Source organism: Schistocerca nitens, chromosome 5, assembly GCF_023898315.1.
Source record: "Schistocerca nitens isolate TAMUIC-IGC-003100 chromosome 5, iqSchNite1.1, whole genome shotgun sequence".
Lineage (NCBI taxonomy): Eukaryota > Metazoa > Arthropoda > Insecta > Orthoptera > Acrididae > Schistocerca > Schistocerca nitens.
Window position 1 is genome coordinate 248,871,637 of NC_064618.1, and position 20,575 is coordinate 248,892,211.

Sequence of the window (20,575 nt, forward strand, 5' to 3'; positions counted from 1 at the left end):
GACATGCATGGAAGAGCTTTTTGATGTCTTGCGGGAACATGGAACCGATGTGCTCCAGAGCGTCGCTGAGTGGCACTTTCGTAAATAGCGAAACAACATCAAAACTGACCAGGATGTCGTTTGGCGCAAGTTTCAGTTTCCTCAGCTTCTCAATGAAATGTCCTGAGTCCTTAATGTATGTGTCGGTCTTTCCCACGTGTGGCTGGAGCAGAGAGGACAAGTGTTTCGCCAGTTTATACGTTGGTGAGCCAGGAGCGCTAACGATCGGTCTCAGTGGAACGTTGTTCTTATGGATCTTGGGTAATCCATACAGCCGAGGTGGTAGGGCTTCTGTGTTGCGCAGGTTTCTCTGTATGTCCGCCGGCAGAGAAGACGCCTTGATTAATCGATTCGTATTCCGAGTGATACGCTGCGTCGGATCTGCGCTTAGTTTTCGGTACGTCGTCGGATCTAATAGGTCTCGGATCTTTTGCTCGTAATCTTCGGTCTTCATTACGACGGTCGCATTCCCCTTATCGGCAGGCAGTACCAATATACTCTTGTCGGCGTTGAGATTCTTAATGGCTTGTACCTCTTCTTTCTTCAGGTTGCAAGCTGGTGGTTTTGCTCGGTGCAGTATCCTGGCTGTTTCAGTGCGTATTTCCTCTGCCCTTTCACAAGGAAGGGTCCGAATGGCTGCTTCGGTGTTGGCAATGATGTCCTCCATAGGTATAGTTCTCGGGATGATAGCGAAATTCCCTCCTTTTTGAAGGACTGACACTTCCTCTTCGGTCAATTGTCGTTCAGTGAGGTTGACCACTGTGTGTGACATGTCGGGAATCGCCTTGTTGGTCTGCTTCCGGCATCTTTCAAACTTTTTCTTTTGCCGCTCGGTGCAGCGCTCGAGTTCGTTCTGCATGCTCCTGTGAGTGATGCTGTCGATCTTGTCCCAGTCGTCTCTATGCATTCTGCTACTTAGTTGATAGAAAATGTCCAGAAGTTCCTGATCCGTTCTTGCCAAGTCTCTCCGTGTTGTATGTATTCGCTCACGAAGAAAAGCTCGTTCCATTCTGTCGTAGATACGATGTGCTTGGGCGGTGGTGAATAGGCGCTTGCATCTCACGAACTTCGGTGTAGCACATTCATCTCGGCACCGTGACAGAAAGGCGAGAGAGGACATCAGTCGCGCTTTTTTCTTCCGTCGTTGGTCAAGGCGTCGGTACAATCTGCAAATCTCCTCCCCGTAGAGGCGTAATACAAAATTGTTAAGGCTTTCGTGGCCACTTGTTGACAAACTGCCTATTGGCTTCTGTCTCGGGTTCTTCGGCCGACGTTCATGTAATGATCTTTCTGACGTTTCGCCAGCACGAGTGGCTGGCATTGTCAAAGCTTCACCCTCCATTGCTGGTGGTGAACTGGAGGCGAGCTCGCGGCCGCAGGCTATATGGACCTGGCGCGCCAACGTCCGAGGGCTTCTCCGCGGTCATTTCCGGTGCGGTTCTCCTCTTGCTACCTGCGACGGTCGTTCACTGCAGTACGGGAAGCCAGGATCCGTTTACCTTAAGGCTTTCCTCTTTCTTGTTGAAACTGTTCGCGTGTTTTTGGATTTCTACAGCTTCTCTGAACAAGCGCGTGTGATAGTGCTTCTCTACAGCCAGAACTTCCGTGTCGGCGAATTTTATAACGTGGTCGGTCTCATTCAGTGCGTGCTCTGCCACGGCCGATTTCTCCACCTGCCCCAACCTGCAATGTCGCTTATGCTCTTTGATCCTGGTATTAATGGATCGTCCAGTCATTCCGACATAAACTTTTCCGCAAGTGCAAGGTATGCGGTATATTCCCGACATTGCAAGTGGGTCTCTTTTCTCCTTCGCCGATCTAAGACACTCTTTGATCTTCCTTGTCGGTTTGAAAATCGTCGTAATGAAGACCGAAGATTACGAGCAAAAGATCCGAGACCTATTAGATCCGACGACGTACCGAAAACTAAGCGCAGATCCGACGCAGCGTATCACTCGGAATACGAATCGATTAATCAAGGCGTCTTCTCTGCCGGCGGACATACAGAGAAACCTGCGCAACACAGAAGCCCTACCACCTCGGCTGTATGGATTACCCAAGATCCATAAGAACAACGTTCCACTGAGACCGATCGTTAGCGCTCCTGGCTCACCAACGTATAAACTGGCGAAACACTTGTCCTCTCTGCTCCAGCCACACGTGGGAAAGACCGACACATACATTAAGGACTCAGGACATTTCATTGAGAAGCTGAGGAAACTGAAACTTGCGCCAAACGACATCCTGGTCAGTTTTGATGTTGTTTCGCTATTTACGAAAGTGCCACTCAGCGACGCTCTGGAGCACATCGGTTCCATGTTCCCGCAAGACATCAAAAAGCTCTTCCATGCATGTCTCACCACGAGCTATTTCACGTGGAATGGCGATTTCTACGAACAGCTGGAAGGCGTCGCCATGGGTAGTCCTCTCAGTCCAGTGGTGGCCAACTTCTTCATGGAACAATTCGAAGCACAGGCACTGGACTCGGCGACTTGCAAACCTAAGGTGTGGTACAGGTACGTCGATGATACTTTCGTGGTGTGGAGCCATGGTGAAGAACAGCTCGGTGAATTCCTGAGACACTTGAATAGCCTCCATGCCAACATAACATTTACCATGGAAGTAGAAAAGGACAAGAAACTGCCATTTCTAGATGTCCTGGTCACAAGGGACGGCGAAAAACTGGGACACAGCGTGTATCGAAAACCGACACACACAGACCGATACCTGCACAAACTGTCAAACCACCACCCGAGCCAGAAAAGAGGCATGATTAGTACGCTCATAACGAGAGCAGGACGAATATGTGAGCCTCAACACCTCAAACGAGAAATGCAACACCTGGAAACTGTTCTGAGGAGCAATGGGTACTCCACAAATTACATCAGAAGTGTAACAGAGCCAAACACTCGGCGAAGTAAGGAGCCAGAAAAAGAAATGTCGGGTACGGCCTTTCTGCCATACATTCCCAGAGTGACGGACAGAATCGGCCGTATATTGCGCAAACATGGCGTAAAGACGATTTTCAAACCGACAAGGAAGATCAAAGAGTGTCTTAGATCGGCGAAGGAGAAAAGAGACCCACTTGCAATGTCGGGAATATACCGCATACCTTGCACTTGCGGAAAAGTTTATGTCGGAATGACTGGACGATCCATTAATACCAGGATCAAAGAGCATAAGCGACATTGCAGGTTGGGGCAGGTGGAGAAATCGGCCGTGGCAGAGCACGCACTGAATGAGACCGACCACGTTATAAAATTCGCCGACACGGAAGTTCTGGCTGTAGAGAAGCACTATCACACGCGCTTGTTCAGAGAAGCTGTAGAAATCCAAAAACACGCGAACAGTTTCAACAAGAAAGAGGAAAGCCTTAAGGTAAACGGATCCTGGCTTCCCGTACTGCAGCGAACGACCGTCGCAGGTAGCAAGAGGAGAACCGCACCGGAAATGACCGCGGAGAAGCCCTCGGACGTTGGCGCGCCAGGTACATATAGCCTGCGGCCGCGAGCTCGCCTCCAGTTCACCACCAGCAATGGAGGGTGAAGCTTTGACAATGCCAGCCACTCGTGCTGACGAAACGTCAGAAAGATCATTACATGAACGTCGGCCGAAGAACCCGAGACAGAAGCCAATAGGCAGTTTGTCAGACAAAATCATCCTCATCTTTTTTGATGTCTTCTGATATATGTTTTTCCATTTACCTTGTAGGTCAGCATCTTCTGGGGATTTCTGTGACGTGGCATTCTCATGACATATTTCTCCAATCTTCTTCACCTTCCATGGCCGCTTGCCCCATTTCCTTCAGAAATTTTTAAAAGACCGAGTTTTCAAGGTCCCTGTGGGTTCTGCCTTGTTGGATACCGTTATCCAGGAAAATGGTGTGCCTCAGGGTTGCGTCCTGAGCGTTGTCTTTGCTATCACCATTAACCCTATAATGGCCTGTCTCTCACCTGACATCTCCGGCTTTCTTTTCATTGATGATTTTGCAGTCTATTACAGTTCTCCATGTCCTTGTCTCATTGAGCATTGTCAGTGATGTCTTGATCATCTTCACTCATAGAGCATTGACGGTGGCTTTTGTTTTTCCACTGACAGAACCATTTGTATGAATTTCTGGCAGCGCAGTTGGTTTCTTCCACAGTCTTTACATCTTGGGTCTGTTGCTCTTCCATTCATTGAAACTACAAAATTCCTGGAGCTCGTGCTCAACGAGCAACTTTCTTGATCCTCCCAAGTGCCTTACCTGGCAGCCCGCTGCATGCGGTCCCTCAGTGTCCTACATGTCCTCAGGGATACTTTCTGGGGAGCCAATCAAACCATCCTCCTCTGTTTGTACCGGTCCCTTGTCCGTTCGAAACTAGACTATGGGTGTTTAGTTTATGCTTCTGCACGTCCATCCCTCTTATGCCGTCTCAATACTATCCACCATCGTGGCATCTGTTTGGCCACTAGTCCCTTTTACACTAGTGCGGTTGAGTGTCTGTTTGCAGAAGCTGCCAAACTATTGCTGTTCTACCACCATGAGTTTCTCCTCAGCAGATATGCATGCCATTTGTCTGCCCTGCGTGGCCACCCATCCTATACCTCCTCCTTCGATGACGCCTTTGATTGTACGGGGCGTGTCTCTCTTTTCTGTTACCCCCCCGGAGTTCGCTTTCGGCTCTTTGTGTGGCAGCTTAACTTCCTTCACACTACCTGCAACTTTCCCAGTGGGTGTGAACCCTTTACCACCTTGGCTTCGTGCGGTGGCCCATGTTCACTTTGGCCTTCATTTGCTACCTAAGGCCACTACTCCAGCTTCGCTCTATCACCTTGAGTTTCATGACCATTTCGCAATAGTACCTTTGTGTACACTGATGGCTCTTGGACTGGCTGTGGTGTAGAGTGTGCCTTAGTCGATGGCACTGACATTTTTCGGTATCAGCTTCCGGAGCATTGCTCAGTATTACAGCAGAACTCTACGCCCTGTATCAGCCCACACAGTACATCTGGCGACACAAGCTTTGCAGTTGCATTATCTGCTCCATTCAAAGCATCTGTGTGCTGTACACAGTCTATCCCTTAGTGCAATGGGTCCAGGAAAGGTTGAAGGGTACAATTTCCATTCACACAACTGCAGAAACTATACAGGATATAGGCCAAGTACAATTGCCACTTGGAAAACTCCAGAAACTATACAAGTTATAGGCCAATGTTGCATCCTGGAGAAAGGTTCACTGTTTTTGTAACATCATGAGCCATGTTCTCAGTCACGAAAATGTTTTCAGGACTATGCGCCCTCTACCATCTGCCCCTATTGAATGATTGTCTTAATAGAAGTTGATACTTTGACAGTTAAAGCATCCCAACACAATCTTGATGTCTTGGTCATGAAAGTCATTTGGCTTGTGGAAGGTAAAATCAATATTAGATGGTTTGTACACTGATGTAATAGTACACAACTGTAGTTCAATTGCCAAAATTTTAATGTTGTTTGTGTCCATCATACTTATTGACTTAATCTCGTATCTGGTCTTACAAAGATAATACTACCATATTGTTCATGAGGGTGTTCTAATGCTGTCTTCATGCCTTCAATTTTTGCTCTTCAGTTGTTTACCCTTCTGTGTATTTCTTCCATGTTAAAATGTCTCATGAATGTTGTTTGCATTTGTCTGACAGTAAAACTTCTTACTTTCTTGACAATCCTTCAATATTTAATGAAGATGTCACTATTTTTAGTTTTAAAGAGGTCCAATTTCGCATGTCTGCCATCTTTCTCCTATGTTTCATGATGGTAAAAGGACTAGTTGTTGACACTAGTTCACCATTTCCAGGATACGCACAGTTTGTTCACTCTACAATAATCATTCGCAGAAGCTCCTTCCATGCACCCCCGTACACCCAGGCATTACTAACAAGCTATAATAAAATGAAATGAAACTGCCAGTCAACTGAGTGATGAAATTATTACATGTGTACATAGTCACATGAAAAAGGATATCCACAGTGAGAGTTCCGTCTCCGAAATGTTCCCTTCCTAAGGAATGAAAGTCATATTCCCAGTTCCCACAGCCCTAGGTTTGCACATTTCAAAAACCTCTAATGTCTATTGCCAGCTAGAATTTATTTCAGTATTACATGTCCAGATATGGTGTTAACTATCCATGCATTGGTCATTGTGGCATGACAGTAATTGAGTTAGTGGTAGATGATAATTGAGATAATGATGGCTTGGATATGGTTAGCTGAAATGATTAAGACATTGAAATGAATTGTCTCACTACCTTAGCAGCCAGAACAGCCACACGAGTTCCCATTCTTCATTCTGTCATATGTTCGGAGGTTCCAAATGTGCCAGTTTCGAGATGTATCACAGGAAAAATAAAAACCGGTTGCTAGCATCTTTTGTCTCTGGAGGAAGACAACTCAGCAACCCAAATGAATTTGGGGGATGTAATGCTCATGCAAGACTATATCCTGTAACGACTGCAGCTTCTAATCTTGTCTGAAGCAGCATGGCCCCACGTAGGACACACATACTCCAAAATGGGTTTATAAAACCTGAAACTATAGTTCACAGTTACTCCAGAGTGTAATTGTAGAATACTGTTGTTAGGCGCATTCAACAAAGCTTTCACTGCAATGGAAGTAAATTTGACAAACTTTTGCAGAGTCAAATGTAATGTCTTGTCATCTCCTCCTCCCATCCACCTGAACTGTTAATTGAATTACAATTGTAGTCACTGCATGAGCAGTGAATATTGTGCAAAATAAACATAAAAATTTGTTTATTATTGGAATAGAGCTTATAATGAGACCAAAAGAAAATAACAAAAATGAGGGAAAAACTGAAAATGTGGCTGGGAATGTAAAAACAGGTTTTAACATACAAAATAATGAGCAGATAACAATTGCTCTCAAAATTTCTAAATCACGTGTAAATATTTTGCCCCTACTGACATGAAACCTACGGGGACCCCTAATTCTGTGTCAACATATCAGAATGATCTATTTCTTTTAAAAATACAGTGATTGCTACATTTTTAAATTTTGGATACTGTAAAACATCTACTTAACAAAAAATCTGTACACTCTCACTATTTATTCAAAACATAAGAATTTTATTCCATAACACTGTACAAATATATTCTTATACTAGCAGAAAATGCTCCTATAGGAGCACAAGAAAGATGAACATACTCCTGTTTAAAGAGTTTTGACTGAAAAGTGGGGTACCAGCTGCCTCATTTTACCTTCCTCAGCACCTTTAAAAATTTTCCCAAAAGTTTTGGGATGCAAACATACTCACACTCTTTTAAACATGCAACTTGCCTCTCACTCCCACCTGCTTCCCTAACTGTAACTCATTCACACCCACTAGTCCATTGCTGTAAGTTGGTTATACCTACCCACTTCCACTTGCCCATTTTCACTCAGTCATTCAGCCCAACTCATTATCATTATTATCTGTGTTACTATGTCACTGTGTTCTGTGTCACAGCCACTGCCTCCTTCATTCTGTTCTGCTATGACTGTTTCCTCTCACTGTCAATGTCTTCCACTTGTTCTCTCTTAACTGCTCCTATCTCATTCATTCTTCCCTACTGCTCCTGTCTCTTCTCACTGAAACCCTCTCTCTTCCTCATACACTCTGTCTCTCATTATCACTGGCTCTCACCCACTTCCGCTTTCTGCATCTCTTTATTCCTCTCCCACTGGCAGTGTCTCCTTCACTCTTTGCCTAAAACTGTCAACTATGCTCCTCTGCCACTGTGTTGCTCTCATTCTCTCACTGCACTGTCTGCTATCTTCCAGTATTTATTACTTATCCATCTTATCACCCCTGCCATTGTCTCCTTGCCTCTCAGCATAAAAAAGCATTAATATTTTTACATGCCAAACTTTTCAGAAAAATTTATGAAAGTGCTGAGGAATGTAGACTGAGACAGGTGGTATGCCACTTTTCAGTCAGAGTTTTTTAAACAGGAGCATATTCACCTTTTTTGTGCTATGATAGGAGTATTTTTCCATTGGTTCCCTTCTTTTCCCTGCCATAGCAGAGCATATCATTCATAAATTTTGATAGTTTACTTAATGTGAAATTTAAATACCACAAAACTAATTTTTACTCCCAAAACTGGATTTTACATGCAGAAAAATTTTGCACGTCCTTCAGTATATAAATGATCTCAAATGTGGATGCACAGAAAACAACCATATTAGCAGATGAGACCACAATTATACTAAAAGGAGTCATTAAAGACAAATTACAGCAATCAGTAAACGTCATCACAAAACAATATAGCTGGGCACAGAATAATCAACATGTAATAAATAGTGAAAAAGCCATTACACTAAAATTCCACAATGCTCCAAACAAGGACATGTTTATCCCATTGGTCTCTATCAATAACGAACTAGTCAGTAACAGTACTGAAATCGAACTCCTAGGACTTTGGGTGCAGAGCAATGTTAAATGGAGTAAGCTTATTGAATACCTTGATGCAGAACTGAGATCAGAGATGCTGGAGTTGGTGGTCATGTGTGCGTGAGGTGTGTGTGTGTGTGTGTGTGTGTGTGTGTGTGTGTGTGTGTGTGAGAGAGAGAGAGAGAGAGAGAGAGAGAGAGAGAGAGAGAGAGAATTTTGTCTTTGTGTCTCTCTTGACTGACGACTGAAAGCTACATCTAAGTGTCTTTTAATTGTGCCTGTGTGCAAGTTGACATTTCTTCTTTATGGTAAGTAGAAATCTATCTTTTTGTACATTGTTAATGCAGAACTCAACAAGACATGTTACCTTCTTTGCTCACAAAAAACATTGTGTAGTGAGAAAATAGTAATGAATGCATACTGTGCCTACTTCCATTCTTGCCTCAAATGTGGAGTCGCTTTCTGAGGAAACTGTAAAACAGCTAATAGCAATTTCAGAGTACAAAAAGGGCCATTAGAATCATCTCGACACAGACCATCAGTGAGGCAGCAACGCCAGTTCTTTCCAAAGGTTTAAACTTCACAGTTATGCCCACAAAGATTCCCACAGAATAGATCATTCAATCTGTGGAGGCATCACTCCACCAAGTACCACGTGTCAAAGCAGAGAAGATAAGGCAGGAAACTGTAAGAATCTTACAAACAGCAAAACCACCCAGAGCCAATATCACATGTGAAGAAAGACAGGCAATATCGGAGCTCAGGAATAACAAGGATGTTGTGGTCCTACATGTGGACAAAGGAAATGCTATGGTGCTGATGGACACTTCTGAATATGAAAAGAAGATGGACAAACTTCTTAGCGATCCCATTTACAGAGTACTAAGGAGTGACCCGACGGTGGGGATAGGCAGAAATATGAAGGCCCTTGTAAAGGACTCAAGAATTGATCCTGACACAGCCAAGAGACTAATCACTATGGTGCCTGTTCCTCCTAGAATCTGTGGAGTACCTAAGCTCCATAAGGAGGGTTATCCGCTGAGGCCCATAGTGAACGGAATAGATTCACCTACGTATTATGTTGCGAAACATCTGGCACCTAAGTTACACCGTCTTGTGGGACAAACAGACTCCTACGTGAAAGACTATTCCCACTTCATACAACTGATTAGGGAACAGAGAATAAAGCCATCAGACATTATGCTCAGTTTTGACATCAAGTCTCTCTTCACTAACGTACCCATTGAAGAGACTATGTGCATTCTACAGGATCGAATCCCACCAGATATCTGCGATCTGGTGCGCTTATGCCTGTCATCTATGTACTTCACCTGGCAGGGAAAATATTATGAACAGTTAGATGGAGTGGCAATGGGTTCCCCCCTCTCCCCTGTAGTTGCGGACATCTTCATGGAAGCCTTTGAGCAAACAGCCCTAGCTTCTGCTCCATTACGTCCCAGTTGTTGGCTACAATGTATGGATGACACATTCGTTATCTGGTCTCATGGTGAAGCGGAATTGGGAAACTTCCTCCAGCACTTAAATAGCCTGCAGAAAAATATTAAGTTCACACCTGAGACTGAAAACAAAACAATAGCACCTTGCCATTTCTGGACGTGGAAGTATACAGAGCTGCCGAAGGAAAACTGTGACACAAAGTGTACCGGAAACCAACGCACACTAATCGGTACCTGCATGCAGAGAGCCGCCACCACCCAGCTCCAAAGTATTCTGTTCTGCATACGTTAACTGCCTGAGTCTACTGGATAAATGATGAAAATAACATCAAAGAAGAATTAAAGGAGCTACAACACATGTTTCATGCCAACGGCTATGATGACATCATAAGAAAGTTAGCTAAAACCAAAGGGAGCAGAACATGTGAAGAAGGCAAAGAAGAGGAGCTTCCAATGGTGCACTTACCATATGTAAAAGGCGTCAGTGAACGGCTAGGCAACGTCCTCCGCCGACAAGGTTTCAGACCAATTTTTTGAAGCAGTCACAGGTTCCACGAAATTATAGGTTCCACCAAGGATGTAGTCAACAATCTTAACACTGCAGGTGTTTACGAACTACGGTGTGAGTGTGGAGCTTCCTACATAGGAGAAACGGGGAGACCTGTAGCTTACGAGTAGCAGAACACGAACGCTATGTACGATTACAGCAACATAATAAATCAGTGTTAGTGGAACACCACTGTGACTGTGGACAACCTATCAGGTTCCAGGAAGCCCGAGTACTGGCAAAATAATCATGGATGCGAGAACGCAAAATACGGGAGGCGATCGAAATTATTAAGCAGCCTGACAACATCAACAGAGAAGATGGCTACAAACTCCTGGCGTCCTGGCTGCCGGCCATCCCAGTCCAACGGGCCATGAGTGGTCATGGGGCAGAAGCTACACGGGACACGAACGTATCTGCACAAACAGCTGTAGAGCAACTGTCAGTACATTTCCGTGCACACCAGGAGGAAAACTTGCCGACGAGAAGCTGAACGCTGATTGGTGGACAGCTACCAACCATTGACAACATGGTCATCCACGAATAGCCTCTTTCCTTCCATCTTCCCTTACGTCATGACTAGCCAATCATATTAGAGCGCCAATTAAAAGTTTTAGAACAGTGACATCAGACATTGATAGTCTGTAATAAATAGAAGTACCTATCCCCATGCAAAACCAGTCGTGACCTGAGGAAGACCTTTGAAATTCGGCCAAAACGGCGGTTTTAGTTTATTATTGTTGTTAGTTTTTAGCAATGACACAGTATAATACCCAGAAGAATTTTAATCTCTATGACACTGGCCACGGAAGCCTACGTTATTATAACATTAGAATCATGTTTGGATGCAAATCTAGAATCTCTTGCAAACCTTTATCTAAGATATCTGGTGTTATTCCCTTATCATTTGTATACATCATGGAAATCCTTATATTCATCAAAATGAATGTATTAGATAAGGACAACAGATTGCAAAAAAAAAAAAAAAAAAAAAAAAAAAAAAAAAAAAAAAAAAAAAAAAAGATATACATGATCATTTTACCAGAAAAAACAAAAAAAAAATACATGTAACCGAAATCAACACATCTCCATGCCACATAGGTGCTTTCCACATGGGAGTTAAACATTATAACAAACTTCCTAAAAACATAAAAGCTGTTACTGAGGTCAAAACCTTTGGAAAATCTCTAAAGTCATATTTATAGCATCAGTGCTTTTAATACATTGAAAAATATTTAAATACACTGAAGAGTCAAAGAAACTGGTATAGGCATGTGTATTCAAATAAAAAGATATGTAAACAAGCTGAATACAGCATTGCGGTCGGCATCCCCTATATAAGACAACAAGTTTCTGGCACAGTTGTTACATAGGTTATTGCTGCTACAATGGCAGGTTATCAAGATTTAAGTGAGTTTGAACATATGTTAAAATCGGCGCATGAGCGATGGGACACAGCATCTCCGAGGTAGCGATGAATTGGGGATTTTCCCCGTACAACCATTTCGCAGGTGTACCGTGAATATCAGGAATCCGGTAGAACATCAAATCTCCGACATCACTGCGGCTGGAAAAAGATCCTGCAAGAACGGGACCAATGATACCTGAAGAGGATCGTTCAACATGACAGAAGTGCAACCCTTCCACGAATTGGTGCAGATTTCAATGCTGGGCCATCAACAAGTGTGAGTGAGTGAACCATCACCTATATGGGCTCTCGGAGCTGAAGGCCCACTTGTGTACCTTTGATGACTGCATGACACAAATCTTTATGCCTCGCCTGGGTGACATTGGACTGTTGAGGACTGGAAAGATGTTGCCTTTTCAGGCAAGTTTCATTTCAAATTGTACCGAGCAGATGGATGTGTACAGGTATGGAGACAACCTCATGAATCCATGGACCCTGCATGTCAGCAGGGGACTGTTCAAGCTGGTGGAGGCTCTGTAATGGTGTGGGGCATGTGCAGCTGGACTGATAATCGACCCCTGATACATCTAGATATGACTCAGACAGGTGACATGTACATAAGCATCCTGTCTGACAACCTGCACCCATTCATGTCCATTGTGCATTCTGATGGACTTGGGCAATTCCAGCAGGACAGTGGGACACCCCACGCATCCAGCATTGCTACATAGTGGCTCCAGGAACACTCTTCTGAGTTTAAACATTTCTGCTGGCCACTAAACTCCCCATACACGAGCATGTCTGGGATGCCTTGCAACATGCTGCTCAGAAGACCTCTCCGCCTCCTAGTACTCTTACAGATTTATGGACAGCTCTGCAGGATTCATGGTGTCAATTCCCTCTGCACTACTTGGGGCATTAGTCCAGTCCATGTCATGTCCCATCACTTCCGCATGTTTGTGGGGCCCTATACAATATTAGGCAGGTGTACCAGTTTCTTTGGCTCTCCAGTGTAAATACAAAATTTGTAAAGTGTTTTAATGTAACCTTAAATAAGTATGCCTAGAAATCACTTTCAGAAGTGTACTTATAACTTGACATGTACAATGTCTTATGTCAAAGATGCTTTGTAGACAACACCAATAAATACAATACAATACAGTGCAACAACATGGTGTCTCAGAACCCTTCTGATAATAATGCAGATACTTACAACACTTTTCTCTGTGCAATCACATTATAAACTAGTTTTCTCCTCTGAACAGATTTTGTGTGTACAGGCAGGATAACTTTGAACCTCTGCCTCTCGGAAATGGATATAGATATCAAGAAAATTTTCAAGATTGTTGGAGGTCTGATCTTAGGAATTGTCATAAAAATTACACCAATTTGCTGTGCGTAGCTGTCTTGGAATTTGTGACTCGATCTTAGTACCCAGAAGCCATGGTTTTGTGGTGTTTCTCAATAATGATTGATTTTTGGAAACGGAAGATGGAACTTCTAGATAAATGTCTTGAGAATATAATGTTAAAATTTGAGCAATTTTCTGAGTTTATTTATAATTTAGATTTTCTGGTGTTGTGCATGGTGGTGGTTGATGCCTGGCAGAGGAGATGGACTTAGCCATCCGGGGACACTGCGGCTGCTTAGCTCTATGCTCTCACAGAGAGAGCACCACTGTCTCACCACATGACTACATCAGCCAATTGCATTTCGTGTGGCCGGTATATAGGTGCTGCTCAGTGCACAGCCGGTCAGTTAAGTTTTTGTGCTTGATACTTTCAGGTCTATCTTTGCTGCTTTACTGTACTAGGACTGCTTGATAACTACCTCACTTGTCACCTAGTTACTCTGTTTGGTTGCATCTTGGCCTTGTTCTTATCATGGGGCGACGGCATTACTTAGCACATCATTGTCGTCTAGGTCGTTTATCCTTGCCCAGGTCTGTTGTCTTGTTCACCGTCCATCTATTGCATTTTGTTGCCCTACCATTAATTTGGATTACTCTTCTGCATGTGGGTCTCCTGCCTGCTAGCTTCCTCCATTTCTTCCAGAGTTCCGACATGCATACCAGTATCTGGCTACTTGCAGATACAGCAGACTTTGCCTCACACAGGATTTTACACATGTATTTTATGTGTGCATGTGAGGTACCTTTGAACCTCTTTATCTCAGAAATGGAAAAAGATATCAATAAAATCTTCAAGAATGTGTGAGACTGGGGGATCTTAGGAATATACTGTAAAAATTACAGCCTTTTGCTGTTCGTAGCCATCTTGGAATCCAATGCTTGATTTTGGTACAAAAATGGTAAAAACAACCTTTTTTGGGGTTTTCTAAGTAACTGCCCATGAACTAATGGTGTTTCTATAAATCTCGTCAAGCCCACCATAGACCACATCAAATACAAATGAACCAACCAATTTGCTCCATTCTGTTTATCCTTCTTCCTACGGACAGTTGTGGGACCTCAGCTGTTCAGTACAGAATATCAAATCAAAACACCTTTCAGCTCTCTTGTACGAATTCACCTTCTTCAAAGGGATTCCTCCTTTTCACTAATATGCTAAAAACATAATAAGAATCAAGAGTGGAGGCAATAGTTTCGTTCACCGATTTTGTGAACAGATTTCGTTGAAATCCTAATTGATTTTTAAGTAGTGTGAGTTTTTTTTTCTGTTCTCTGTTCACAGTATAAAGGAAACTCGGCATTCACTTTTGGGTGCACATTTTGAAATGTCTCCCGAAGTTTGTCTTATTCACAAATGCAACAGTAGCTTGGCATAATAAACAAATGTGTGGACCATTTCTTTCTGTGACAGAAAATTCATGTTCCCATTCGGAATGGAAATGATAAATTTTACTTTTATTTCATACACCAATCATTATGTATGAGGTCATAGAACTATATATTATTTTCTTGATACAACATCACATGTGAAGGCCTTAATCACAAAATCTCCCTGATAACCAAACATGAACATTGAGATAATATTCTCTTTGTCATGGCGAATTGTATTACGCCGTGGAAGTTGGTAGTGCACCATAATGGGATGAAACTCACCTATTTCTCCCAACAGATACTGAACCTTTTGTACTAACAATTTTCCTTTTATGCTCACAGTACTCAGGTCATCTTTCAAATAAGCACTCGTGATGTACCATTAGATCATGATAGACATGTTTCTGACCCGTGCTGTAGACCAAGCTGTTCCTGCTTAAGTGCCCATCCACGGACATCCAGACGCCCACAGATAGTGGCGGTCAGGTCTGAGTAAACATCTGACCCTTCAGTAGTCAGGCAACTGGGCTATAATCTACATGACTATACTGTCCTGGTCGAATACGCACAGATTGTGGTGGCCAAGTGGCTTGTACGAGTGCAAAACGTGCAACAGAACTGTGGTGGGTAGCGTTTACTACCTTTGGCTGTCTGTGGGCAAGCTAACAGTTGTGCCCAGACACCCATGGGCCATGAAACATTGTGGAATGGCCTGCTGTACACCTTGTCAGAATTTTCACCAACAGATTGGGCCTGTCCAAATCCTTTCCATTTCTCCTAAAATGGTATTCAAGTACCCACTCAACCTGCAAAATCTGTCCCTTTTTTACTCTTACATCTGACCCTTTGTCGATTTCTTACCTTTGTGTGAAATATCCTGCTGCAAGATATGTCCCATTCAGCACATATTCTTTCTCTGTGTACATCTGTCCTCTACAAATTGCTGCAAAATTTGTAACAAAAGGTACATTTCATTGTATCAAATGTTAAATTTTCATCCTGCTCCATTGCGTGATTTCTACCGGATAAATGTATAGTGAGCTAAAGAATCCTCATACTTTCTGCCCAGAAACCTAATTCTGGAAATTTCATAAGCAGATTGTTGCGAAATGTATGGCATCTTTCTTTGAGCATCTACCAGTTATAATTTTTCATTGTTTCTGTTATACGTCCTCATTAATTAAACAAGCCTATTAATTAAACAAGCCTATGGTCTTCACACCAACCTTCTTTGTATATATGCTCAATGGCTCCTTGAGCAGCATTCAGTTACAAGTGTTTTGTGTGCAATTTCTTTTACGGAGAAACTGCAATTTCCCAGAATTCTACCAGTGCCGTATATTGCCAATTGCTCTATTTACAACTGAGAGACTATGTGGTTGTTCCCACTTCATATTTCTACATATTGTTACACTTTTGGTGTTTAGTGTGTCTCTAACAAGTCTTGGTGTAACATAACAGAACATGGAAAGAGTGATGATTATTGAGCTAGCAAAAAATTTTGTTATTTCCAAAGAGTTGTAACATGATTAAGTCTGCTTCTGGTGGGAGCATCCTTGCCAATCAGCATCTGTAAATAATTTCAGTCTGTATGGAAGCTCAGAGAGATGTTTGTGTAATGTACTGATATTAGTTTTCGCAGGACAGTAACACAACAAAGGAAACTTGTGGAAGCTGCTATGGGGCTGGTGGACCAAATGAGTAAGTTGCCGTATTGTCTTTTTGTAGTACTGTTTAATTACTCTTTTGCCAAATTTTGCTAGATAGATAGTGTAACATGTCTAGTACTTAAAGACAAAAATAGGTTGTATACGTGAGCATTTGTTTTCTGAAAATGTTGTTAAATTTTAGGTGTTGTAATACATGTGAACAAGTTAAACAAGCATACAGGAGAAAACAGTGGGCAATTGACAAGTTGCTAGATGTTAAACAGTGTCAAGTGGAGAATTATTCAGACAAACTGAAAACAGCTTTTACTGAAGCTTGTCAAATATATGGCTACATGGAAGTGAACAGAGTAAGTAACAGTACTGCCATTTTTACTGTTTACCAGTGCACTTTTGTATCACAGTTTTATTATATTTGCTAAGCCTTTATTTGCGAAAAAAAAGAGTATATTAGATTGTTCTAAACAAGAGCAACTCATTTCATAAGTGGATAGCTTACAACAAAGAAACAGAAAAGGGTGTCGGAACTTTATTTTGCAATTTATTATTTTTATTTTAGATGTGTCTTAAAAACATATACACGCTAAAATTGTTAAAATGCATTGTTCCCAGTTTGCAGATTCTTGAGGTTATACATTGTATAAACTTTAATGTCTTCAACTTGACAACTGTGTAGAATGGGCCTGTAGCTATATGAACATGTATATGTGGGTAAAACGACTCTCTCTTTTTCAAACCACCCTTCAAGTTCATAATTAATGGCAGAGGAGTAATGAAGCCAGAGACTTGAGACAATATGATGAATGTTTAATTATTTGTCTGTATCTGAATTGCTGTAATAGATACCCAATAAATAACAAACCAGTGGTGACTTATGAAAAGACATTTTCTTTTGGATACATTAAATCCAATGTTATGCCTTTGATCATGGAACTATATGCTTTAGAAGATGAGATTAAAGGTAGCTGTTTGGAGATATTTTTCCCATACTCCCAAGACCACACACAATTTCAGAAATACGGTAAGGGCTCCTTCTTCATGCTTATTGAATTCATTGACTTTGCATCCTCAATAGCCCTTCATCTATGATAATCTGTTCTGTCTTCCTTGCATACAAGCAGTCCACCTGCTTAGCTGGTTGGTAACGTGCTCGCCTCCCAAGCTAGCGGGTCCGGGTTCGATTCCTGGCCGGGTTGGAGGTTTTCTCCACTCGTGGACTGGGTGTTGTACTGTTCTCATCATCCTTTCATCCTCATCGCCAGCGTGCAAATTGCCCAATATGGTGTCAAATGAAATAAGACTTGCACTTGGTGGCCGAACTTCCCCGAATAGGGGCCTCCCGGCCAATGATGCCCTACGCTCATTTCCATTTTATTGTAAACAAGCAGTTGATTTCTTTGTGGTTGATTGCATATTTTGCTTATTTCTTAATTATCATCTTCCTCATGAATGTCACAGTTTTTTTTTTTTAAAGGTTAGATATTTGTCTGCTTATGTGACATTCTTTTATACTAATAAAGTACACTGCTAGCCATTGAAATTGTAACACCAGGAAGCATATACAGTACTGCAGGAAGAACACAAGATTAAATTTGCAGGGTGCCAAGTTCAGTACACAGAACTGCCACCTCTGGCAACAACAGTGGCTTTAACCTAGGTGAGCATTAAGGCAGACTGAGTGTGGACGGTAGATATGAGTGCACAAGAACCTCGTTTATCCAGACTGGGTGGGTCAGGACATAATCCAGGTTACCAAACATCCAGAAATATTCTACTAAATGCAAAAACTCAAATATGTACCGCAATGCAGGCCTACAAACCCTTTATTTTGCCACAACAGGAAAACGTTCTTAGGCACTTAAACTTGAGAGTTACTGCAGTCTGTTCATATTTATGATTATGTACTGAAGCTGTGTGTGTGTGTGTGTGTGTGTGTGTGTGTGTGTGTGTGTGTGTGTATTTTGTTTCAAACTTGTGGTGGCATTTTAGAGCAGCATGATTGTGTAGATGGGGGTATTTTCAGAGAAAATTACTTCTTCAACTTTTTTTAAAGTTTTCTGCAACCACTGTGTCCCACAAACAGCTTTTAACCATTACTGAAAACTGGCTTGTGCCTTGATGAGGTTTCCATCTCTCCAACCAACCTTGGCTGACTGTGAAGTGATAATCATTATTAGGTAATTGCTGTTTAAGTTTAGGACCTTTTCCCACAATATAGGACTGCATATTGGAACACCATACTCTTTTTTCCTCACTGAACCACATGAATATTGCTTCATCCAATGTTTTCTTTCTTGCTTACTTTATTGTACCACACTTCTGCAAACTGTCTTTAGTTATCATTTTGCAGCAGAGGTCTTCAGTTTCTTTTTGGTTCTTCTTCCAGTCTGATATAGTTGATATCCCTACACCATATTCCGCAACTATGTTTCTCTACAGTCCTTCTTTGTCTGTTCTATTTAGCGCTTCCGACTCTTTGTCCATCAAAACAACCACTTTCTTTTGCTTGGATGCTATTTCACTTACATACACTCAAAACAAGGAAACAAACTAACAATACTGGTACAGCTTCTTAACTCAGTAAAGAACAGACCCACACTGACTGTAGTAAAGGTTACTAAAAGCATGAGACTGGTGATCTGTATGTCACCTGTGGTTCCGTCATAACGACTGTGCATATACCATTTTGTATCAACTGTATACCATCCTTTTTATGTTAAAAAAAGGACAAGGAAACAAAAAATGACTGTGGATAACCCAGATTAATGAGGACCGGATAAAAGAGATACTTGTGTACATCATTCCATGCTGTTACAACTCGGCCAGAGTTTATCAATCACAGTGGTTGGTGGGTGGTGACATGCTAATCTTTGGGCAAACCATGATCGGACCTTTCCAATGGGTGAGAGACCTGGGAAAGTGCTGGCTAGGGCATCAGTTTAAGTCTCCCTGTATGTTAAAGTCCCCTTGTGTGCAGGTAGGTCAGGGAAAAATAGGCAGCATTCCATCTTGTGTTACCTTGCAGAAAGAAAATATCACAGAAATTTCGAAGGTAGGGAACAGTCACTAGCCTTAACAAAACACAAATGTAATGGCTGCTGTCCAAATTACTCGCTGGGTGAACCAGAGATCATCATGTTGTGTAGCCAGTTGCTTCCCATACCTTCCTATCATGTTCTAGGCCTGAAGATGAGAAATGAAATCTGATGTTTGCTCTCCTTGGAACAACTAGACACGGGTACTCCAGTTGTGAAGCAGTACGCAGAACCAAGACTCATCTGAAAAGATGACACTGTGCCATTCCTTTGTCCAGTGTTGTTAAGCCCACCACTGTAGGAGCACCTCTCACTGCTGTCATATCAAGTGGTTGCTATGTTGACAGAGGACCATGCTCTAGAAATTATCACATTGTCTTTGTACATACTTGTCTTGCTGCAGACAAGCCCATTTCCTGGCTCAAGATATGTAATGTGACTACAAGAACCTGCATGGCTGAGCAAACAGTATGTCTGTACTCCCAGTCACTAGTTACTTGAGGCCATTGAGATCCTCCATGACATTGAGTATGACCCCCCTGAACACATCAGTTTTGCATTTTCATAACAGTCATGGAATCATGACACAACATGAGCAGTAATATTGCGGAGTGATAAACTGCAGTCTCAATAGGCCACAGTCCTGCTGCTGTCTAATTCCAGCACATGTTGGTAGAAGTTTCTTCTTGGTGTGTGAGGTACAACATGATTCTACTGACAAAAAGCATTCAAATGCTATTTCTGATCAAGTACCCCCTTAGTAATCTTTCCATATACACGGAATGTAGACAGTCTTCTCTTACCCAGTTTGTGCAGATGAGCCGAAATGCATTTGCACAGATGTGACAATGCTGCAGAACTGTCCTGCCAGCACAAATGTCACTTCTGTAGCCAATGGTAGGTACTTGACCCAGAAGAAGGGGAGTGGGACCCCAGAGGAGGAAGAACTCGATACAAAGCGAAAGTCAGGTCTTTGTTAGCCATTTTCAATGTAAGAACTGATTGTCCCAGCCTATCACCACTGACAAATAAACACCTATGTCAGCAAGTCCGCCCATATGATGCACATTGTGTGCCATTCATGATAACTTTCTGGAGTGCTCTGCTGCACGACCCACACCAGTTCATATGCATCCACATGTATATCTGCTGGCAGGAATAATAGATCCCTTCCCCTTGAAAAGGCCACATAGGAACAAAAATGGGCCGGTTTCTGCCATGACTGCT

The 20,575-nt window shown here is 42.4% G+C and overlaps 1 protein-coding gene across 2 annotated transcripts in view; it reads left to right on the forward strand.

The window, feature by feature from the left end:
* LOC126259465 (endoplasmic reticulum-Golgi intermediate compartment protein 3) overlaps positions 1-20,575 on the forward strand; it is a 106,881-nt gene that overhangs the window by 27,174 nt on the left and 59,132 nt on the right. Inside the window, exons 5-6 of one of the 2 annotated variants that reach the window (XM_049956295.1) lie at positions 16,289-16,347; positions 16,498-16,663. In XM_049956295.1, coding sequence (XP_049812252.1) covers positions 16,289-16,347; positions 16,498-16,663 — 225 coding nt within the window. Of the gene's footprint in view, positions 1-16,279; positions 16,348-16,497; positions 16,664-20,575 lie in introns of both variants that reach the window. The other variant, XM_049956294.1, reaches the window with a different exon arrangement.